This window comes from Neolamprologus brichardi, chromosome 16 (assembly GCF_056152115.1).
Source record: "Neolamprologus brichardi isolate AB-2024 chromosome 16, ASM5615211v1, whole genome shotgun sequence".
In the NCBI taxonomy this organism is placed as follows: Eukaryota; Metazoa; Chordata; class Actinopteri; order Cichliformes; family Cichlidae; genus Neolamprologus; species Neolamprologus brichardi.
In genome coordinates this window covers 32,532,639-32,556,714 of record NC_142119.1, presented here as the reverse complement: position 1 = coordinate 32,556,714, position 24,076 = coordinate 32,532,639, and the positions used below count along the sequence as shown (strand labels likewise).

At 42.9% G+C, this 24,076-nt stretch overlaps 1 protein-coding gene across 1 annotated transcript; it reads right to left on the bottom strand.

The window, feature by feature from the left end:
• Positions 1 to 94: 94 nt before the first annotated feature.
• Positions 95 to 21,186, bottom strand: tbc1d8 (TBC1 domain family member 8). The gene is made up of 20 exons (XM_087829867.1): positions 20,843 to 21,186; positions 14,388 to 14,498; positions 14,123 to 14,241; positions 13,743 to 13,971; positions 13,284 to 13,524; positions 8,924 to 9,131; positions 7,750 to 7,947; positions 7,275 to 7,424; positions 6,931 to 7,081; positions 5,092 to 5,306; positions 4,853 to 4,970; positions 3,857 to 4,142; positions 3,581 to 3,710; positions 3,274 to 3,372; positions 3,094 to 3,162; positions 2,737 to 3,007; positions 2,589 to 2,654; positions 2,409 to 2,495; positions 2,208 to 2,317; positions 95 to 1,351 (listed from the first exon to the last, which is right to left on the bottom strand). Exons 1-20 carry the CDS (start codon positions 20,967 to 20,969, stop codon positions 953 to 955), a joined length of 3,384 nt encoding a protein of 1,127 aa, XP_087685993.1. The 5' UTR covers positions 20,970 to 21,186; the 3' UTR covers positions 95 to 952.
• Between the last annotated feature and the right edge of the window lie 2,890 nt (positions 21,187 to 24,076).

The following is a 24,076-nucleotide window of genomic DNA, read 5'->3' as shown; positions in this document are numbered from 1 at the left end:
CTGTGTCAAGCGTCTTTCATACATCGAGGGTAAAAACGACTCGAGTCCTGGTCACAGGCAGGAGGACTGAGGAGCTGAGAAAAATGAGTAAAGATCAAAGAAAACTTTTTTATTTTTATGGGCTGATAAACATTTTTGTAATTATAAAAAATCCAGCACTATTGGGTGAAAGGCAAAGCACGGCAGTGAACCAATAATCTCCCAACACTGAAAACATTTAAAAAAATAAAGTCTGAGGCTGAACAATGATGTGAATCCTGCTGCTGCCAGTCTAATTTTGCTTAATAAGAAGTGAAAACAGAAATGATTCTCCCCCAAACATTTTTATTTAAAACGTGTCATCTTTTTTCCTGCTTTCATTAAACGCTGATTTATTTTTCCAGTATTCTGAAAAAGCTTTCAAAAATATCTTTAATCAGAGAAAACATTTAATATTAAAAGAGATAGAAGTAATAAAATTAGTCATTTAAGAAAAACACACTATCCGTATGCTAGATTTGTCCTTAATGCTGAATCATTGATCGCAAGGTTTACAGGTGAGACTTAAATAAGGCAGATTTCTGATGAGAAAGTGAGCGAGACGAAGCGTGGAGCGTTATCTTCACAGCTTTAAAACACAACAAAGTGGTGACAAATCATTGGACTGAAACACAGCTGAGCTGCAGGCATCCTTTTGGTGACACACGAAGGTAATAAGTAAAGTTTCCCACGGCCCAAAATGGACTAAATGAAAAATCTTATGCCCAGATCCAGTGAGTCAACCACTGGAATTGGCTGAAACATTTTTCTTCTCAAAAATGTTCACAGAAAACATCTTACTGTCCTCAGTCAGAGGTCAGAGCAGTTTGAGGGCTTAGAAAGAAACCCGGCAGCACGATAAATATCACAGGTTACATTAAGGCTCTTCAGCATCACGCGACACTGCTGCAGCTCGCAGCCTGCTGTTCACGAGTCAGCTGCTCGCTCGCTGCAGAGTGAGCAAACCCGCCCGCTGCTGATACTGCGTCTCCTTGGCTTGTGTGATCTTGGCCGACAAATCCAGAGGCTTCTCGAAGAAGTTCACCAGCGCCTGCTCCGTGAGCAGCGAGGCCAGGATCTGAGCGTAGCTCACCGTCCACTCGTTGTCCGCTGTCGCCGAACTCCTGCTGCCTCTGCGGGCGTCGACCCCGCCCGCCGCCGTCGAGCCCTCCTGGCTGTTGGCCTCTGATCCGGCGATTTTACCGCGATGGCCGACCTCGCCGATCTGCAGCACGAGACTGGTGACTGTGGCGATAGCCTGGAAGAGCTCGTTCTCCTCCGGGTCGCCGTGGAACATGCTGTAGAGCGTTTTACAGAACTGGATGAACTCCGACTGCGCAAGAAGGAACAAAGAGAGTGAATTAACAAACTTCTGCATGTTTGTCTGATTATTTAATGCAGAATACATATCAGAAATCTGACTTTTTTCACCTGCTCCTCACATACAAGGTCTTAAATAATCAGGCCCCATCTTATCTTAATGACCTTGTAGTACCATATCACCCTATTAGAGCACTTCGCTCTCGCTCTGCAGGCCTACTTGTTGTTCCTAGAGTATTTAAAAGTAGAATGGGAGGCAGAGCCTTCAGTTTTCAGGCCCCTCTTCTGTGGAACCAGCTTCCAGTTTGGATTCAGGAGACAGACACTATCTCTACTTTTAAGATTAGGCTTAAAACTTTCCTTTTTGCTAAAGCATATAGTTAGGGCTGGACCAGGTGACCCTGAATCCTCCCTTAGTTATGCTGCAATAGATGTAGGCTGCCGGGGGATTCCCATGATGCATTGAGTTTTTCCTTTCCAGTCACCTTTCTCACTCACTATGTGTTAATAGACCTCTCTGTATTGAATCATATCTGTTATTAACCTCTGTCTCTCTTCCACAGCATGTCTTTATCCTGTCTTTCTTCTCTCACCCCAACCAATCACAGCAGAAGGCCCCGCCCCTCCCTGAGCCTGGTTCTGCTGGAGGTTTCTTCCTGTTAAAAGGGAGTTTTTCCTTCCCACTGTCGCCAAAGTGCTGCTCATAGGGGGTCATATGATTGTTGGGCTTTTCTCTGTATCTATGAAGCGCCTTGAGGCGACTTTTGTTGTGATTTGGCGCTATATAAATAAAATTGAATTGAATCTAAAAATAAATAATCAAAACTCTGAAATTACACAAGAAAGGTGAGAGCATGCGACTCCTATACCTGGTTCATGAGAGACAGAGGCTTCTCCACATCTTTCTCCTTCTCTGTGGCCAGATCCTGGAGCATCTGCTTCAGCTGATCCTGGTAATCTGTCACTTCACCGTCATCACCTAAAACAACAACAGAAAGAGTTCTTCAGACTCACAAGTAAACCCCCCTGATAAGTGCAATAACGTGACGAGGGAGCGTGTTTGCACTGACGAGGGGGCAGATTAACATAGAGAGGTCTGTTTGTGGACAGCAGGGGGCTCTTCATAACCGAGGGGTCATCTTCAGTTTCTGTCAGAGCTGCAGATGCGAACAAACGCAAAAGGAATCAATAAATCGCCGACATGAGAGTAGAGCTCAATAACTCATCATCGTATTCACATAATGAATAACCTGGAGGGATGTGAAGGCAGTAAAGCAGCCTTATTTTCTCATTCAGCTCCCCAAAGTACAGCGTGTCTGGAAGAAAAAACAAAAAAACATGAGGAGACAGAGCAAAGTGAAACTTCTTTTTATTTCCGCCTGTCCTCCCTCTACCTACCCAGCCAGCTGGCAAAGTCTCTAAAGGTGACCAGGTTGTCGCAGTCCTGGTCCAGGAGGGTGAAGGTGCGGTTGGCCAGCGTGTCGGTGTGCTGGTTGGAGACATCGGGCCACGGCACCAGCAGCCCGTACAGGCTTTTAAACTGAGGTCGGTCCAGCCGATACTGCCGTTCTATAAAGGAGCGATTCGAGTCGCAGTAGTGCCACGCTGCTGCCTCTGCCGCCGCCGCCGCGCTGCTGTCACCCCAGTACAGAGTGATGAAGTGCTCCGTCTGCAGGGAGGAGGACAGAGAAAAACAAAATGATTTAAGGTCTCTTTCACACGTCAATTAGTCTGTCAGCAAGGAAGGAAAATAACCTTGAAGAGATCGTAGATGTCGGCCAACTTCTCTGCAGGGATGGAAACATCTGGCGACACCAGTCTCAACTGTAAAGGCGCATTAAAAAAAGGGAGCATTATAAACAGCTGAGAGCTGGCTATGTGTAATACTGTTTGAGCAGCTTTAAAGATGTTTGAGATTCTGTGTCGTCTTCTCACCGCATTTTCTTTGGTGGTGTCTTCGTGTGCCTGGAGCACCTGGATTCTGTGCCGACAGCGGAGCTGCTCAATCTGCCGCACTGTCAGGTCTCCGAATTTCTGAGGTCAGAGAGCACAGCATGAAAGATATCTCGTGAACTGTGATGACTAAATGAGGATTATGAAGAAGGTCAGTAGAGCTAAATGTAGTTGAATAAGCCAGAGGTGAAAAGCTCACTTATCTAACAAAAGGAAGCGAAAGAAAACAAGTAAAGGAGCTGGTGCACAATGTGCACAAACTATCAGGCAAAAAATGTGCATCTCTTACGATATAGGAGTCATTGATGAGGTCAGTGATGTTTGTGTGCCTCTTAGCGACACTGCAGCTAGTTTCCTCTGCAGCAGGCGAGGAGGACGGAAAACCGGGGCACTCTACATTTCCAACCTGGTCCAGAAAACTGGGAATCACAGGAAAACCAACGAGGTGTTAAATTCCCCCCGTGCACATACAATTATAAACCATGCAATGCAGACAAAAGCACAAAGTAATATAAGAAAGCATTCATGTCAATCAGTGGCACAATGCTTTGAGCTGCAAACCTACCCTGTGAGAATCATAAGCGCCTGCCCGTCATCTGTGCTGGACGAAAGCTCCGCAGCATTGGCCTCCAGCACAGCCAGACCAAGCTGGAGGATGGCTTTGATTCCGTGGAAGAAGAAGCAGTCGACCACGCAGACGGCGCTGTGGAACGGCAGGACGCTCAGGAACAGGGTGAGGAACCAAGACAGGGACACAGAGGAGAGGGTGGAAAGGTCTGGAATCTGTTCAGCCAGCTCTGGCAGACGCTCCCTGATGAGCTCCTCGAACACCGACTGGTCCACCTGAGCGCCTGCAGGAGAGGGCGGTGGAGTCAGACAGTGTTGGGGTGGCAAAGAGTGGCCTTGGATGTAGGCCTGTCCAGATTTTTCTCCAAGTTAAATATATTCAAGACGTGTTATGATTCACACAAGTCTGACCTGTTTGATGCCCATTTTTCCTTAATATATGGCTTTTTCATCATTCTGACCACTAGATGGCAGCATAAACATGCTAGTCTGTGCTGTTCTGCAGTTCCACAAAAGATTTTTATAGTAAGGCTTTATTCTCTTTGCTAAATAGCTGCTTTGTTCTGTAAAGACAGGTAATGTTAATGTGGTTTCTGTATTTTAACTAGAGGCAGGTTGTTGCCAGAATAAATATATCAATGGTTTTTGTGGGGATTTTTTGCCTCTTTTGAAACATGGAAACTGTTTACTTTCATTTATTTTAAAGTAATGTTGTGAATCGATGCTTCTACAGAGTCTCAGACCACAATCACTGTTCTTTCAAAAATAAGTGACGCCCACAAACATGTGGACATTAAAAGGAAAAGGAAATTGCTACAAATGCAACACGCAGGGCAAAAATAAACACCTTTACAAACACAGGAAATAATGCTTATTCTGAAAGCCCGCCTCAGAAACGGTACATGCACCACAGCAACAGCAGCAACACAGTAACCACTTATGTGCTTTTTTTAAAAGCGTGGCTGCATGCAAATAAAGCTTCTGGGCTCTTTACCTATGACCCTGCGATTGAAGTAGTCGGGCAGCATTCTTTCACACACGGCCACCAGCAGCCAGAAGGCATCTTCCTCTTTAGCATACAGCAGCAGCACCGATGCCAGGATGTTCATAGACTAGTGAGAGAGAAAGCAAAATTCACACATGCATCTTAAAGAATCTCACATGAGTGGTTCTAGTATTACACTATAAGTGCCACCATTACAAAAATGACTAATGCTGCTTAAACGCCTTTACCTGACAGTATCCGATCTTTGGGTTGCGGTGAGCATACGCAGTGAGGACGCGCCTGAGTGCAGCAATGCCCGTTGGGTTTTGGAAAGCGGGATGGTCTGGCAGTGAGCGGTGCAGGTCCCGTTCGATCTCCTCTGTGGCCAGGTTGTTATGGCCCATTGATTTCTGCACCAAGCTGGTGTAGTAGCCCTCATGGGACCCTAGGTCAGAGGATGCATCTGCACAAAGCACACAGGAATTAGAGAATGGAGAATGACCTGCTAACCCGTTTTGTTCCCCAACGATATATATATATGCTATAAGAAAAATCCCAGGTTAAAATTATTCTGCACACCTGTGCCTTTTACCTTCGATCGGTTTCATTTTTAGTTATTCTTTGCGGCACACAGGAACTATGTTTGGATAAAAGGAAGTGAGACTGAGCAGAGGAACGGACCACACGCCAAAATAAAATCTGACTGACTGAAAGAGTGCCATTGCCTGAGGAACAACAGATGCAGAGAAGAGGATGTGAAGCCCAAGTTGGGTTTAAACACAGACACACACACACCTGTAATTCCATACTTGTGGGGACCCTTACAGTAATTCATTGCCTGCTGGGGCCAGGATCACAGTGAGACTTGTTTTGTGTGTGCTGGCCTACCACATCTGGGTTTTTACTCAGCACATACATCAGTGTATCGCTCATAATTAACCACAGCAACCACAGCGTTCTGCAGCGCCATGCAATGCCCTCTGGCATGAGCCTAGTTGGGCAGCGGTTCATCCGACAGCAAGATAATGACCCAAAACACGAGTCCAAGCTAGGCCAGAATTACCTCTGGTAAAAAGTGTGCAGACAGCACCGTCTCCAGACTTAAACCCCATCGAGCTGGTTTGGGATGAACTGGACATTAGAGGGGAAGCAAAGCAACCTACAAGTGCCGCACATTAATGAGAACATGTGGACAGATATGGAAAGAACTTTCTGAACAATATTGCTGTTGTAGAAAGAACGCCACGGGTGTGTTCAGCAGTTATATCTGCCAAAGGTGGCGACTTTGATGAGTCAAAGGTTTCGAATACATTTTGGTCAATAAATTAATTCCATGATTTCTTTTTTAAACTCCAATTGCTTTCATTTCAGAGTACAATGACACATTAAACTGCATAATTTTCAATACAAAAATTGAAACATTGGGGTATGTATATGTATACACACCCCAATTTTCATATAGCGTGTAGGAAATATGTTCCAGTTTTGCAGATGTGCCACAATTTAGGCTAAAACAGCCTAATTAACTTCTGCTAATTTGACGTGTTGATGGGTATCAGAAGACTGCATGGCCTCCTTGAACCAACACGATGCTTCACTTGTGCAGCACAGACCGTGTGCAGTGGTCTGTTATTAAGATATTTGAAATAGTTCTTATAGTGTTTTGCCTCCTTTAACATTGATGACAGTTTGAAATCTTTTGTGGTAGTTATGGATGAGGTTTATTTTCTCAGATGATAAAGCTGTCCATACAAAATGCAAAATGCCTCCTCTTCCTGTTCTCTGTACAGTAACTCAGTGACATTGATACCATCTGCGTGGTCCTGTGCCATCAAGCCAAAACTTCCAGGGTATGTAAACTTTTGATCAGGGTCTTGGGTAGTTTCTGTTGTCTTTATGATTTAAAAAGGGAAAACACAGCTGTGGATAAATGATTTAACCCACCTACTGACCGTGAGTGAAAGTAACGTTTTTGTATTATCATTATTTCTGAAAAATGGACAAAAACAAACAAAAAAGCATAAATTCTTCCAGGCTATGTAAACTTACCACTGACCACAACTGTATACACATATATATTTATATACCTGAAAATATCATCCACAGCTCCCCTCGCAGTGACTCTGGTATCCCCATGGCCACAAGCTTTTGGATCTTCTCTGTGCGAAACATGTGGACGCCACGTCCGAACTCAGAGAAATGATCCTCCCACAGCCGCTCCTTCACCTGATCCGTGCTCTGACACAAACACACACATTTCCTGATCCTGATCCTGACTTACTACAGTCAGCTGATGGATATTGTTCTTTTCTAACTCTTAGGGAGAGACGAGCCTTTTAAATCAGATCTGAAGTGACTCTGAATTCATTCGATTGGTTATTTATATATCAAATTACAGGTTTAGATGAACGGTGTCTCAGACTCCTCCCACCTTGTTGCCGTTGGTTCCTGGTTGATTTTGGTGGAAGGCCGTCATGAGAGCTTCACTGTTGACAGTGTTGCGCAGGACATGCTCCTCTATCTCTTCTTCATCAGAGTACCCGGTGTCATAATAGAAGGTGTAGTAAGGTGTTGGGGAGCTCTGTGGAAAATGTGAGGAACAAAAGAAACGTCAGTAATTACAAACAATATTTCTATGACTGGATCCCTTTGAAATTAGAGCTGAGCAGTGCTTGCAGTACTTAGCCGTCATACAGGAAGTGTTTCCAGTTCCACATATGGCATTTTAACTTTGATTAGAGAGAACATCATAAAGTGCTTCTAGCAACCGTTTGTCTTTATGGTTTTGGTAACAACCCCGTGTATTGAACATTACTGACTAGTTCTTTCTGTTGTGTTGTTGCATTGTTTCATTTTCTACTATCCGTATAAATGGCGGGTCCCACATAATTAAACGTCCCACTCACCACGCTCCTCTTGCCCTCTTTCCTGCTGCGGAACATGGACCGTTTCCACTGCAGCGCTCGAAGTCTGGAGTTCATGTTCTCAACCAGCTCGTCTCTGTCGTTCAGCTCAATCAGCTGGAAGGCCTTTTTAGTCCGAATACTCACTATGACAGGGTTGGGCAGCGCGCTGGTGCTGTCTGCTTTCTCTATGGACAAAACCTGGTGACAAAAATGGCCAAAAGAAGCGGTAACGCATCATAACACGCACAGTTGTTCTTTGTGCAAAAACAGAGCAGGAACGCAGGCTGGCTCCTGCTGCTCGAGCTGGAATCGAAAGAAGAGAAACATCTTCAAAAGTGGGAATCCAAGAGGCTGAAATTACTAACAACACTGCAGCCACGTACGAAGTACGCAGAATCAGGAGGAGTAGAGGGGTAGATTAGGTTTGTGAAAGACAATGCTTCAATAGAAAACACAGGAAACAGAGGATTAGAAAGTATGAATGACCGAACAGATTGAACCACCGGCTGATACTCTCTTCCTTTCACAATGAACTCAAAGACTTTATTACAAACTAGGATCTAAAAGACTGAATTCCCCCAAAATGACTTTTTCTTGTCTTTTTCACCTTCATGTCTTTTTTTACAGTTTGCAATCTGGCTGTTAATTTGTGTCAAAGAGACAAGTGCTACTAAAACCACTTCCTTTACATTCCTGACAGAGCTGACAAAGTGTATACAGTGTGTTTTCATTTCCTTCTGCAGGGCGCCACGTGATCAACCACATGAAATCAGTCCACACGTTGCCGGTTAACCACAGCAGACAGAATAAACAAAGACTCCCTGTGAAAGCTGTCTTATAGGGACAGCAAAGATGAAGCCAGACTTTTCATTAACAAGTGCATTTATGTTCAGGTAGTCACGACTAACTGTATCACATGACATGGGACCAAAGGTTTTTGGGCGTTCTGTCACTTCCTGTAGACACCTGCAGTCTTTTAATTAGCCACACAGCTGCATTTACAATACATTTTAACCTGGATTGCTGTCCATTATGTTTATTGTTTTATGAGACACTTAAAGATTTAACTTGAACTTTTGGACTTTATGAGAGCCATCTGCAGGCCGCAGTTATAAATGTCAGGGAGGGAAGTATGTAATAGCTCTAATAATGTGCTAAATGGCAAGTACTGTACCTCTGAGAGGGGTATGAGCAGGATGAGGTTGCCTTCCTCTCGGCTGGAGAAACACAGATAACTGTCGGTGGTGTAGAGAGTCCCGGCTGTGTGGCAGCGGGCGTGTGGTGTCCAAACTGAACAGGAGGCCACCTCATGGAGGTTTTCACTCCGTGGGAGTCGAAACAGAGCCAGAACATATTCCCTAATAGCCTGCTCCTCTAGGATCCTGGGAGGGTTGAGATCGTTAGAGGGAGAGTCAGACAATGAGGCAGTTTGAGACAGGTGGGTGAAAGCAAAAGCAAATGACATTACAAAAACTTCAGTCAGGGAGGAAACGGGTCCAAAAGGACAAAAAATAATCGTCTCATTCACTTTCACTACAAACTACACACAGGGAAATATAAACAGTACTTATTCTGGCTGGGAAATCAAATCTTCACATTTCTGGCAAACAGATAAATCTCTACAGAATAAAGCTCTGGTCCTTAAAGGCCTTAAACTTGTATATTAAGTTTAAATGGAGTACAGAAGCTGTGCCAGTGAACGGCAACAGCAACAGTGACGCTCAACACTGAACAAACGCGCTGCGCTGAGCTCGATGATGCACGACTGTGTCAACGTCACATTAAACGAAGACAAAGAGGAGCTGTAGCGCGGCCTTGCTATCTGCGTGATAATCGACTGCAGTGCAAGAATAGACACTTAAGTGCTGCTCGGCAGAGTTTATTGCAGAGCTTTAAATCCCACCCTATAATTTTCCAAGACAAGAGAAGCGGCCTTGTTTCCTCACCGTTTATCCTTTCCCAGTGCAAATGCTCTTCATGTTTTCTATTTAAGCTGCATTTATCAATGACTGACATGACAAATCACATCACTTAAGGCTCTGTAAATAAATATAACAGAACCACATCATGAACGTGGTTGTAATTTTAATGATTTCTTTGAACTGTTCTTTTTGCAGAGTAGAATGACTGGACAGGCCAGGAAACCCATTCCCGAAGCATCAAAATTAACGTTAGCCCACTGCATCAGTTCAAAAACCAGTTTTGATGCATGTTAGGTATCACTGTCATACTTCAACACTAAACTGTGTCCAAGTTTCAAACGTCTAGCTGTTGAAGTTAAATAATTGGGAGGAAGTCCTCCTTCTGCATTATTCTATCCACCTTGTGCACAAGGACCACGGGCAGCAACAACAGCCCCAGTGAATGATGCTACCACCACCATGCTCCACGTGTGGTGATGCAAACACATTTTCTGTGGCCAAATAGCTCAATCTTTGTCTCATTTGACCACAAAACTTTCCCCAGAAGGCATTCGGCTTGTCCATGTGGGCAGCTGCAAGTTTCGGTCAAGCTTGAATAGCTTGATTTTCGACGAGGAGCTTCTTACTTGGTCTCTCAGTCCACTGCTATGTAAAACTTGCCGTGGTCTGATTCGCTGGACTGTGGATAGTGACATTAGTATTCCACCTCCAACTCATGGTAGGCTTGAGCCTTAGTGTTTCTTGGGTTGTCCCTGAGCATCCTAACTAATTTCCAAACCTCTTCAAAGTGGTCACACATCTGAATAGCTTATACTTACAAACAGTTGTTTGAACTCATGATCTTGGAAGTTATTTAGAAATGGCTCCAAGAGACCTCCACAGTTTATGTAAATCTACAGTTTTCCTTGACAGATCTTCACTGAGTCTTTTGAGTAATGGTCAATCCAAATATTACCGTTAAACAAATTCTTTTTATGTCAGCAACGAGAAACTAACAGTTGTAGTCAATAGTGACTTCACCAATGAGAAATGAATAGGCTTCAGCCTTGTGAAGTTAAAAGACATCTTCAGTATGTACATATTAGAGGCTGTCTGTGTACTTTTGACCCTGTGTGGATTAAAGAAAATCTGAAATTAAAATTCGACTGTGCTCTTCCACGTTAAAGATGTTGGTGTGAAGCAGGTCTATCGAACATGTGTTTGTAGGAGAGTCGTCTTACACTTCCACGCTTCAGTGACAAGCACCTCCATCTGGTCGGTAAAACAAACCGACCTCAGAGCTGCGGTGAGAGCGCTCGCGTTGTATTTCAGGGATGTCTGGTCACCCTTTCGCAAAAGCAAGAAATCTATTTTTGCTTTTTAACTCCTCTCGCAGAAACGCAGGCTTTATTCTTGAAGATGCGAAACAGATTTGAAGTGAGTTTCTGCCTCCAACCTCTAAACTGCCAAGAGACAGGCTGCTTGTGCCCTGAGGAGATCAATTCAATTTTAAACACAGCTCTTTGTCCTGACCCAAATGTTTTTATTTCCCATCTGAAAAAGAAGCTCCCCCAGCACAACTAAAATGCAACAGACAGTAACTGTTCGTTGTCTGTATATATGCTACAACACAATCCTTTCACTTTACACTACATTTGTTTAAAGAGCGAGCATCATTTTTAACATTCTGCCCGGTTATTTGGATGTTTAGATGCTTACCTCTCACATCCTGCGACATGTGCATTAGTCAAATGTGAAACACAGCACGGCGACTGGCGTGCAGATTTATGTGACCTCTCATAATATATATATTATATTATATACCCCAACCGGTCGCAGCAGATGGCCCCGCCCCTCCCTGAGCCTGGTTCAGCCGGAGGTTTCTTCCTGTTAAAAGGGAGTTTTTCCTTCCCACTGTCGCCAAAGTGCTTGCTCATAGGGGGTCATATGATTGTTGGGTTTTTCTCTGTATCTATGAAGCGCCTTGAGGCGACTTTTGTTGTGATTTGGTGCTATATAAATAAAATTGAGTTGAATTGAATTGAATATAGAAAGAGTCAAAATAGAATAGAAACTGAATTACTGCAGATGTTTTTATGAGTGGGCTATGAATGAGGAAGAGAGGATCCCAGCAAAGAAGTATGTTAATACTAACGTCTATGGGAAGTCCCATTTATTTTTCTCTATGTGAATTTGGCTGCCTTCATCTGCCACTTGTGATTTCAGTCTCATCACCACACGTTCGGTTCCTCTTTTGCTTTTCATCATCCTGCCCGTTCTGGACCCTCTGTACTTTCTTTATCTGGCAAGCTCTATTCCTTCCTCCTCTTCTTCTTCAAACACATGCATGGACACACACGTATAAAGCAACTACTGTGATGTGGTGTGTTATCCAGTCGGGCGCCTGCATTGCACAAATTTTTTTTTTTTTTTTTTTTAGATGAAGCTTTGAACCTGACTTCCTGTAATGGTTTTGAGGTTTGTTTGGGTTTTGTTTCTTTCTTTCTTTTTTTAGAAAAATAAACAAAGTGTATGCCTGCATTACAAAAAAACACAACAACACAGATACACAAAAGAACACGGCACAACTTCTGTCGCCATGTTTGTTGTTGCTTTGGAAAGCTGCCCCCTGCCATGCACGCAGACAAACACACACATGCACACACCCACCACAAAAACCGCTGCACGAGCAGTGCTATAGGAGTGGAGCTGTGTCACACTGTTCCTGTGATACTGAACTTGTGCTGTGAAACGGCAGCTCTGTGAGGCTGAGAACACAATAAAACCTAACGCCTAAGCAGACTTTTGTTTTTAATTCGATTATTTTTACCCTATAAAACCTACTTATTTCTTATTCTGTAGTAATACTGCAGCACCCCGAGCAGGTGTGTCAGGGAGGCTGTGTTGGCTTAAATATTCCGCTTGCTCCGTCATACTGAGCAGATCTGCGTGGGCTCTGTGATGGTTTGAGCTCAGCAGCCTTCATGCTGGACTAGCAAAGCAGTGAGACTGTGCGTGAAGCGAGTAACTGAGTCACTGACTCAGTGGGTTAGCACAGGCAGGAATCTACATAGTAATACTGCTGTGTCTAAAAAGGGAAGTAATGAGTTTCAGGCTGACTCACCAAAGGCTTATGAGAGAAGCATAATTGCAATATTTTGAATGACTCGCACCTGAAAGGATCTACAACAGGGGTGGGCAATTCCAGGCCTCGAGGGCTGGTATCATGCAGGTTTTAGATGTGTCCTTGATCCAACACAGCTGATTCAAATGGTTAAATGACTTCTTCAACATGTTCTGAAGTTCTCCAAAGGCTTGGTAACGAACTAATCATGTGATTCAGGTGTGTTGACCCAGGGTGAGATCTAAAACCTGCAGGACAGCGGCCCTTGAGGCCTGGAGTTCCTCACCCCTGATCTACAAGGACCTGACTGAAAAAGCAGTAAAGCAACAGTGTTTGAAGCAGGTATTCAACAGGAGTTCTTTGCTAACTTTTTGGGAGGATTAGAGTGAAGTGAGCAAAAGTTTGTACTTCTTTCTGTGGATAACTTTGTTTTATCCCTAATGTTGCTTAACCTCACATTAAGAAACTGTCTGTTTGTACTGTTAGCACACACCTGAACCGGCACTGACCTTTTGGTGATGCGTGCGGGCTGCTGCAGCACTCGGTCCAGCTCTAGGCCTTTGCTGTCCAGCAGCCGCCTCAGGGCAATGTCAGCCAGCTGACCTATGACTCCGAACGCCTCGTCCAGGTTCAAGAACATGGAGAACTCCCTTTGCCGCTGCCGTGTGGTGACCCGAATTGCCTCCGGCATTAAAGCGATGGAGACCCGCTCCAACCGTGTCACCTCTGCCCAGGGAATCACAAACTTGACTGAAGGGGGAAGGAAGAAGAGAATAAAATCCCACTGAGTGCATGAGCTTAGAGCCACCTCGCACTCACTCCAGTTTACACAGCAAGCTTTTCTAATACTGTTAAAAGATATTGTGAGTTTTTCCAAATGCCAAAGTCTGAGTACCGTTTTTACCAATTTGATGAACAAGTGCAGTCTTTTAGATTGAAAATGAGAGCTCTCACTTTGGAGTACAGACCTTCCTTCCCCAGCAGGAAGGAGTAGAAGGCCATGTGGTTGATGCTGAGGTAGAGAAAGCCCTGCCGAGGCACCCGGCCCTTCCAGCAGCAGCAGGAGTAGTACGTCACCAGTTTCTCTGACGTGGGGAGGCCAAAGTGAACCTCAAACTTCAGGAGCGCCTCCCTGAACTTCCCCGGGTCGTCCTCCTGGGCCGCCTGGCGTCCCTGAACCTCCTCGGCGATAAGGCCCTGCAGAAGACAAAAGCTGGAGTCATTACTTCAGCCTACTTTTAAATGGGCTCACAACCACATCGTTTAAAAATCTTTGAGAAAAATCACATCTTTCAATCTAAAACTCATCCTCTCTGCGTTTTTATGACTATGCTGGCACATTACAGACCTTGACTTTTCCTTTGACGAAGCTGGCAACATCCTCCTTGTTCTCAAACACAGACAGAGAGTGAAGCAGGTTGTGGAGCAGCCAGTCCCAGTGCTTGTTCACCTCTTCCATGGCAGCTCCTGATGAAAGCAAAGAATGAGAGAATTTAACATCTCCGGCCGGTCAAATGAGTCAAGGTAAGGCAACAGAGTATGCAGGAATGTCCCAAGGCTGCAGATCACAACAGGCAAACAGATGAAAACGTTAAAAAAAGGGTTCAGCTCACCACTGGCAATGATCCAGCTGACCTGGGAGCCGGGAACTTGGAGGAGGATGCGAAAGGGAGTGACCCTGGCAGTGGAGTCCAGAACATTGTCAAGCGCCCCCACCAGGAGCCCTGCAGAGATGGCAAAGCACAGACAATCAGTAATCAGTGGGAATTCTGCCGTGTGAAAAGTCATTTCCTGGTGAGTGTTAATATTTTGTTCTTATCTCTGAATTATTTATTGGCTACAACTGTAGCTTGCCTTCACCAGTGTATGAATGTGAGAGTGAATGAAAAGTGGCATTGTAAAGCGCTTTGGGTGCCTTGAAAAGCGCTATATAAATCCATTATTATTTAGCAAAAATACTGCAACCTGCTGCAGCCATAATGAACCCCAAAGACCGACAGTGGACATAAAAAATAGCGAGATAACACCCAGAGAGGCTGTTTCCAACACCAAGAGGACAAGACTGGTGAGTTTTATACATCTCTGGTGCTTATCTCGGATTACACTCACTGCATATAGCAGGGACTTTTGCGTATCCAATTTCAGGATACACAATAAGCCTAACTGAGGGGTTTTCCAACGCATGATTTCACTGCGTCCCCTTTCCTTTAATTTATATTTTTGTTTTATTTTAGAATTAAAAGGGGTTTTATTTTTTTATTTCTTGATTAATCATTAACATTGGTAATATTAATGATGAAAATGTAGCATTTTCATCTTTTTTGGCCAACTTCTGTCAGTTCAGTATTAGCGCCGAGTCATTCAAAAGCCATCTAATGACCTATATGTTTGCACAGCCTTTTAGTAATGTGCCTGCACTTGCTCTGCTTGTACAGCATGGTGTAGAAGTCTTGAGCCACCCCTCTTTCTTAAAAATGTTCTTCTTGAGCAATAGTTCTCAAAGCTTTCTAAAGGTCTTTTAAAGTTTTTCTTTGGATATTGGCTGCTTTTAACTTATTTTCAGTCCAGTCCTTCTACCTGACCCTTTTCAGGAGGGAAGTTGTTTTGGGTTTTTTTTGCTTGTTTCTTAAGCCGTTTAATGCTGACCTTATGGATTAATCATTCAAATGCAAAAAGGGCATTTAACACAAAGGATGAACAAATGTTGTGTATACACTAGGGCTGCCACGATAAGTCGACCAGTCACGATTACGTCGACTATCAAAATCGTCGACGACTGATTTAATAGTCGACATGTCATTTGAAGCTTTGTAAGATCACAAAAGACGCAGGAATAAGTAGTAGGATTTAAGAGTGTAATAACGGACTGAAACAGAAGATGGCAGCACTGCATGTACAAGGATGCCAGCTGCCGTTAAACCCCGAAGAAGAAGAAGCTGTGTCCCAGAATTCATAGCGCAGCCCAGCTCACTTGTCAACAATGGCGGTAGCTAGTTAGTTTTAATATTACAATTATTATTCTTTCTGGGTCACAAAATAAATGTTTAACATATTTTCAGGCGAGAATGTAGCTGTGTAAACCTCAAATATCTGCTCAGTTTATCAAGACACCACATATTTTCAAAAGCACTCCGACGTTTTCGGGACGTTTACCCACTAGCTTCATAGCTAGCCGGGGGCTAGGCTCACTAGAACCCTTGAGAACACCGGACTCCCTGCAAATTGTTTTCAAACCCACCTCCGTCTTTCGCTACTCGGGTTAAACATATATAAGTCACTTAGATAACTTAAAAATGTTATTGTTTGTTTTTTAGTATTTTATTTGTTCCTGAGTAAATCGGTTTGGCTGAGATTAAAGTTATAGTTTTTACACAGCTGAATAAACCTCAAGCAGACAGCTGATTATCAGAAGTGTGAGATGCTCGAGAATTTACTCCGGTGTCCTGTTATATTTTAGATAGCAAGGAGTTTATTAAACTTCACCGAAACAATCTGCAAATTTTATTAAAATTGAATAAACTATCATCTTGTGTTTATATTTAGTTAGCACATACCTTAAACACTTAAAGCTGTAAGCTAATGATAGTTATATAAGAGCAGATGCATGCTGCAATAAGCTGTACGTTTTACGTCCAATGGATGATGATCTGATTAGTCGACTAATCGCAAAAATAATCAGTGACTAGTCGACTATCAAAATAATCGTTAGTGACAGCCCTAGTATACACGTGACAAACAATTTAAAGTTTGAAAGCATCCATCTGGAAAAAAACTGACTGCCAAAAGCTTCATTTTCAGCATGACGATGATCCCGAACACACTGACAGTGCAGTGTGCAGAAAAACACACAATGGGCCTCCCCACAGTCTGGACCTCAACATTATTGAAGCAGAGAACTGAACAAAAGGCAGCCAACGTCTACAGAAGTGCTTTGAAGACTACTTAAAGAAAATTCAAGAAGGTCTATCTAAGAGTTGCAATTGTACAAACTCTGTTTTTGCCTCATATACTGTGTTCCCATGTGTACAAGTTTCAATGATCACTCCACCCATTTCTCATTTTCCTAGAAAAATATGAAGAAATGAGGGACGGTTCAAAACATTTGCACATTACTGCGTGGACTGCATATTTTTAAATTCTGGTACTGCTTTTAACTCCAATATTTTGTTGATTTTAATTCCACTAGTATGCTTTAGATCAGTTATCATAAAGACTATCATGTCTGTTGTCTATGAGAAGCACTACACGTGTTTGCCTATTATAAAATATGGCTCAGATGATGAGGAAACTGTAGTTGGTTCCAATGGAAACTTTTCAGGCAGCATGCAGATTAGCTTTCCTCAAAGGCATAATCACAATAAAGAGACAAACAGAGCAGCAAAAACTACCACTTAAGACGCATCCAGCACAGCAGAGAGGTCGAACCCAACCTTATTACGGTTTTGATGAGTCTCATTTAAAAACAGAAGGACTTCGAATGTAATCAGACATGTAATACCCACCCATCTCTTCAGCAGACGACTGAAACAGTTGCTCAGTTCAGTTTTAATACCAAAATCCGGCAGGAAATCTGCATCTCCACAGTTGCAATCAACTCCACAGATGTTCTCGAAGCTAAAATTGAGCCCCGAACCCTCATAAATTTGAATGACTCGTCAGGCAAATAGAAACAGACCAGGCACACATGGTTCCATGTCCTGCCTGAAGCTTTCATCGGGTCTCAATAGGGCTACTGTCATCAGGTTTTCATCTTCCTGAACCATAGCTAATCTGCATCATGCTCTCCAAATAACTACACTCTTGGTGCCACTTTTATTCTGTATTTCCTCTGTGCAAAAAAGCACACACTGAGGCAGACAATATTCTGACTTGAAATCAAGAAGTCCATCAAACTTTCAGCTTTGAACGAGTAGAAAACAATAAAATCATTACGATAAATAAAAAAGTGATAGCTTAATCGAGATTATAAACATAGCAAACAACCTAAGAGAACTCCAGAGGTCTTAGAGAGTAGCTACACACATTCTTCAATTTGAAAATAGATAATGACAATGCAATAAAAATAAAGACTCACAGAACCTGGTTTGTATGAAAAACTGGGTTTTAAGTTCAAATTACTTCATGAGCAGTACTACACCCATCATAAGAGTTTGAAACATAATAAAAAAAATATAGGTTCCTTAAGGTTTCACATTGTCAGCAACCCACACTGATGGCTATCAAACCCATTTAGAATACTATAACCAAAATAACACGTATGGAAATCGCACAAAATCTCTGGATACAGTGACTAATGCAAAGTATTGATCGTGATAAGATATGCACAGAGCTGTGTAGCCACATCCTCTCTGCAGGCCTGCAGGCGCACTTAACCGAAGTCAACTAAGGACAGTCGACACTTAAAAATGACACTTTCAGCAAAAAGGACCAAATGGATGCATTTCATTTGTAATAGGTCAACACAGCCAACAAATCCAATATGTCTGGCTCATAGTACCCCAAAGCCCCTTAGTCTAACTTTTCTCTAATACTTTTAAAATGTTTATTTGAAGACAAAGTTTGGGACTTTTCCCCTTAAGGTACTTTCACGTTTTACAACCCAGCTTTGCTTTAATCTATTAAAGAATTTTTATCTTTCAAAGACGCCATTATCAGTGAGATCAGCCCTCCCGAGCTGAGCGCAGCCCTGCTTTTCAAAGCCATGACTGAAAAAGATGAGGGCAACCAGATCTCTATCTCTGTGTTTAGCAGTGTCTTCTCTGGTTTGGTACACACACGCAGACACAAAAACAAATCTGCATGAACAGAAAAGGAACTCGCATGCTTGCTTATAAGAGGTTCAGTATAGTTCATGGACATGAGAAACATTCAGAAACGATGTTGTTTTTATGTTGATTGATTAATAATAATCAAATTCAGGCCGCACATCAGCTCGTGAGCCCTTTAGAGCCCATGTTGGTGAAACGCTCAGCAGAAGAGGGGGTAGAAATATAAAGATAAGTCTTTTCCAGCAGACAGCTCTGACTTTCAGCCAAATGTAAACCACATCTTAGCTTCAAACTTGACCTGCCTGAAGCTGCAAATCCGGCAGCCTGGCAACACAAAACTATCCATCTGTCACCACAAACCCAGACGGGGTTTACACTGGTGAAGCTTCCAGAAAATAAAATGGAGCCACGGTGAATCATTGCCTCTCTCTGCTAACGGTCACATTGTAGGGGAATACTGCTGTGGAGACATGATGACTACAGGCGACCTTTAGGAGGCTCGCAGCAAAGCAAAACAGACGTCTGCTTTCACATCCACGACGCCGTGATCTCTGTCCGCTCTTGAATGCATCAAAATGAATAAACGGGACATCATTTTCTTGTGCTCGGGCTGGAGTGGTGAACTGAGGCTCGCTGATCGGATGAGGAAACACTAAAAACAACACGAGAGAGGCATTAGTTTGAAATAGAAACATGTGAACGGGCTGATCAGCTGCAGATGTTACCCAGCCCTTCTCAGAAATCCAGCTGGAAGAGTGTAGTCACTGGTGATAAGAGCAGACGAGTGCGTTTGTACAGCTGAGTCCTGAGACCACATGCACAACTCGGCTTTCTATTTAATTAATAGGTGGAAACATGAAGCAAATCTAATCTGAGCCACTGAACAGACAACTCTGCCGCGTGGCTTTTTTTCTACAGTTCCTGAATTAGTTAATGGTAAACGACGTGAGAGCAGGACTTGACCCTTTGACCCCCTGTCTTCTCTCTATGGGAACAGCAGGAACAAACACAAAGTAAACTCCAGCCAGGAAGTCCCACTTATTCCGTTTTATGAGAAGAGCTCCACAAGCAAGAAGACAGATCGTAAAAAGGAGACAGTGGATGAGGCACATGCTCGCTTTAATGTAATTAACATCAACTAATGTAAAAGAAAAAGTGCGCCTGCAAAGCCTGTTACACAGACGCAAAACACACACAGAGGAAACCAGACGGAGGAGGCAGAAAACAGGCCAAGTTGCAGCCGCTGCAACAAGTGTGGGGTCAGAAATTTATAGAAAAATCACTAAAGAATAGAAAGGACAACAGTGTCGCGGCAGCATGATGCCACCTCTGTAACAGCTAACACAATAGGAGACCACAGCATAACAAAGCCTGTTTCCTACAGGAAATTACAGTGATAGGTCAAAGTTCAAATTCAGCTGGCTTTTGTTTGGGGAATTTTTCATAACAGGTTAGAACACAAGTCCAATAAAAAAAGAAATTTTAAAAACTGCCAACAATGCTCTTGTGATGTTTATGGTTATTGTCACCACAAGAATTCAAAGAACATTGCGCCAGGAATAGCAGGAAATGGGTTATCCAACTGTGATCTGTACAATACTGACAAACACTGAAACAAGTGTGTTTTATGTTTTATAGCAGAGATGTTTAACAAATGCTCGGATAAAAAATAAATAAATCACGTAAGAAAGAATCAAACATCAGAATCAGTTTGTTTGTTTGCCCCAGTTTCTTTTCTGTCCTTTCACTGTTTGACAGGTTAAGTCTGATTCACAAGTTCGTGCACAAGACTCTCACAGATCGCAGTTCGTGTGATTTGTGAGAGTCTTGTGAGGCATTTGTCTTTGTCCGAGTGTAACACAAGTGCTCTGTTTTAAAAGGATGCGTTTGTGGTCTGGTGGTAAACACGAGTTAACCGCGCGTTTCGTGGGTGTAGTTTAACGTCCCCTTCAGAGGATGCAGAGTTTGAGCAGGTGTGAGTTACAGGTATGCGGCTCGGGGGCATTCCTGATTGCTCGTGGCTGCTATAATCCAGGAATGTGCTGAACTTTGATTTAACAGATCTACGTGTGCACTGATCTTTCTTTGTAGAGAACCGTCCTGAACACACCCCTTCTTTGGACACCCAGTTGTTTACCTGTGACCCCCCCCCTGTTGCCATTCGTTGTCCATGCTTGTACCTGTTTTATCTGCCACACACCAGTGCTTTTACCTGTGCCTGTGTGTGTGCCTGTGCTGGCAGCATGGCCTCCCCTTTGTTTGGTGTTGTTGCTCCAGTAGCTGACTGTTTTATTGTTTACCTGTGATCCTGCTGTTGGACTCGCCGTGGCCTCTCCTCCTCTGCAGCAGGAAGAAGTCGTTGCTCCTCTCGGTCACCCAGAGTTTCAGCACATTTTTGAGCAGAACTTCATCGGGGTTTAGCCACATTTCTTCTAACAGGGAGGGACCGGAGTGAGCCCTCCGCCGAATCGGTCTTTGCAGCAGCGGGGGAGTATAAACTTTATCTGCCTGTTTTTCGGCTCGGGGGTGGCCCGATCGCTCCTACAGCGGCGGGTTTTCGGCTTTATCCATGGCCATCCTGCGCTCCTGACAGCTGCAGGCTTCGGACTTCCTCGCCCCGCGTCTGCTCCCACACGCCAGACACACAGCAGCTGTACACACGACTCACAGATCGCCTATAAGAGACGATGACTCACTCGGTGGCTGAATCGAGTTCCCGTGGCTTTACATACAGAGCGGAGCGGTTACGATTGAAAAGGAAACATCATAAAAAATATAACTCATGGACCACAGTTGTCTTTTTAGAGCAGGGGTGTCAAACAGAAGGCCCGGCGGCCAGAATGGGCCCGGGACAGACCCTAATCCGGCCCACTGGATGGCTTTGGAAGAATGAAGGAGGGCATAGATATTTTTACTTTTAATTGTATTTTCACAGATTTTACAGCTTTTCCTACTCATAAAGACCCTCTCATGGCCATTCACACTACACAAAGTAAATAATTCATAGAAAAACAAATGACACAGAATGTCCAGCTTTTTTTCTACTATAGAAATTTCTGTAGTTTTCTGTTTGGTTTTTTTTGAAAAAACAAAATTTAAAAAAGTAAAAATAATAATAATTTCTGTGAATTAACAGAAACTTTTTTAGAAACTGTTTTATATTTACAGGAATTAGTTACCAGAACCTTTGGTGTAATTTTACACATTTATTTATTACAGTTTAAGCCGAAAGAGCCAAACTGACAGATTTCTTTCATTTAGCTTCAAGAGCAGCATTTTTTATGATGTAGAAAAACTGAGATGTACTGTTGAAACTGCACTACTTTTTAAAATTTTTCACTTCAGATCAAACTGAGCTGTATGTGTGCCATGATGTAAAATGAGTGTGACATCCCTGCTTTAGAGTATTTGTTAATGTGCAGCTGTCGATGTGACGTTTGTGGAATAATTTTGAACTTTAACTAGCCACTATAGCCACAGCCAGAATGTTGCTTTAAAAAAAGAAAAAACATTATTATGCAGAATATTCTCAGTCACGTGTTTTTCCTCTTCAAACTCACATGATCCAGTCAAAGAAACAATAAAAACAGTTTAACAGAATTAAACTCACCTCCCAGCTTTATTTAGCCAGCTGTGCCATGTAACTTCAATATTTAATATAAAATAATGTCCAATTTCAACATTCAAGAATTTCAACAGGAAAAACTTACTGTAATTTAATAATAATAAATTAACCCTCTACAGTAGATTCCTATGAAAACAGTCTGCTTTAGATTTGATCTTTGGCTCTCCTGCAACTCTTTTAACCACATCTGCCGATTGTCGCATAAGTTTCCACATGAGAGAGGAAACTTAGATTTACTGAGATCAGCCGCAGCAGAGTTTGAGCTAAAGAGCTAATAAATAAATGAAAATGACTGTAACGTGTTCTGCAGAGTCTAACTTGTGAATGGTGGCCAGGTAAAAGCTGGAAAGTAGTTGTGGTTTGTTAGTAACGTACACAGCTATAACACATTGTACTTTGATTAATAAGTTAAAAAAAAAAAAAAAAGTGCACAGTTTGTGAAAAATAGGGTCAGAGTGAGAGCTCTTCACTTTATTTTCTCCTGTTCCGCATTTCACCAACTTTCCCTTCCGCCAGTTCCGGTAGTGAGCCAGTGACCGTTCTGTGATTGGACCTTCGCGTGAAACAGCCCTCAGGTGTTTGACTGTAAAACAAAAGAGTTTCTGTGAAAAGTGAAACACTGAAAACTGTCAGTGGAGTGGAAAACAGCTTTTTATGTTATAGGACTTGTAATGTATCCTGTATAGGACCTGGATGATAAACACTGGAAATGTGTAATAAGGAACACATAGAGAGATAATATAGGATATATTATCCCAACAGATCCACCGGCAGGTGCACTTCACACCTGCTTCCATTAAAACCCACGCTCTCTGACACTCCCACAGTGTGGGTTGAAACTGAACCATGCAAAGTTCCACTCCTGTTCTGTGTCACTGCAGACTGCGATTGCGCTTTGTACTTGTTTTATCAAACAATCTGCTGGATCCTTGACTTAAGGTTAACTGTGGGTTGCACGGGATGAACAAAACCTGTTGCAGCGGTGAGCATTTGAATGAACAGTTTCACAACAGATCTAAATAACTCTAAACGTTTTTAAAAGTTAACAGAGTATGACATTAAAATAACTCTTTAGTGGGCAGAATGTGCTTGAAGCGAACCACCCCCACAGCACAAACGACCTTTATGATAACTCGATTAAACACAGATTTTTTTAAGGGGCCAATAAACCAACCCATTCATTTGAAAATAAAACTTCAGCTCCTTTATTCACAAGGGGTCGCTCGACATGTTTTGACTGGGGACTCTCTTTTTTTGTCCTTATACCGGAAGCCCTTCCTGAGGTAAGCCCAAAGGGGTTTCCTGTGATCAAACCTGGGCCTTTTTTCCCCCTAAGGCACATCTGTTAAACACCACACAATAAGGCCTTCAGTTCTTGGATATTTTAATGGTGCAACTTGACAGGCAATGTTGCCATTAATGAAGCTCCCAAAATAAAATGATAAATAAAATGATAGCCTATAGGGTGAATCTGGGGCTTTGAGTAGTTCGCTTTCCGCCCTCCTTTAACAGTGACAGACCAGCAAAAAGAATATATCTATATTCATATATAGTTACATGTGATTATTTTTGAGCTCGGATGGATGGCAGTGGTGTAAAGCTGAGGAAGAAGGGGAAGAAGAAAAAGAGGAAGTTAAGTAAACAAAATGACCGCGGTCAAGCGGAAGGATCTCACTGTGTTACCAGTTTCATGCAAACATCTATGAAAATCTGTGAATAAAAAAATATGTACACCAGTACTTACTGTTATAGTGTGCATAACGTGGCACCTATCCGTATATGAATCTCTAATAACCTAATCACTTATTGTTTAGTACACTTGAGAGGCTTTGCGTTGTGTGCCCTTTTTACATCCCACAGTAAATATTGTACTGTGTGTGTGTGTGTGTGTGCGGCACCTGTTTGGATT

Coding starts and splice junctions, on each gene's coding strand:
- tbc1d8 (XM_087829867.1), bottom strand. CDS start 20,969: ATGTGGCTAAACCCCGATGAAGTTCTGCTCAAAAATGTGCTGAAACTC. Junction 13,972..14,122: donor TCGTCAAAGGAAAAGTCAAG/GTCTGTAATGTG, acceptor TGTCTTCTGCAG/GGCCTTATCGCCGAGGAGGT. Junction 9,132..13,283: donor CCCGCACGCATCACCAAAAG/GTCAGTGCCGGT, acceptor CAACCCTCCCAG/GATCCTAGAGGAGCAGGCTA.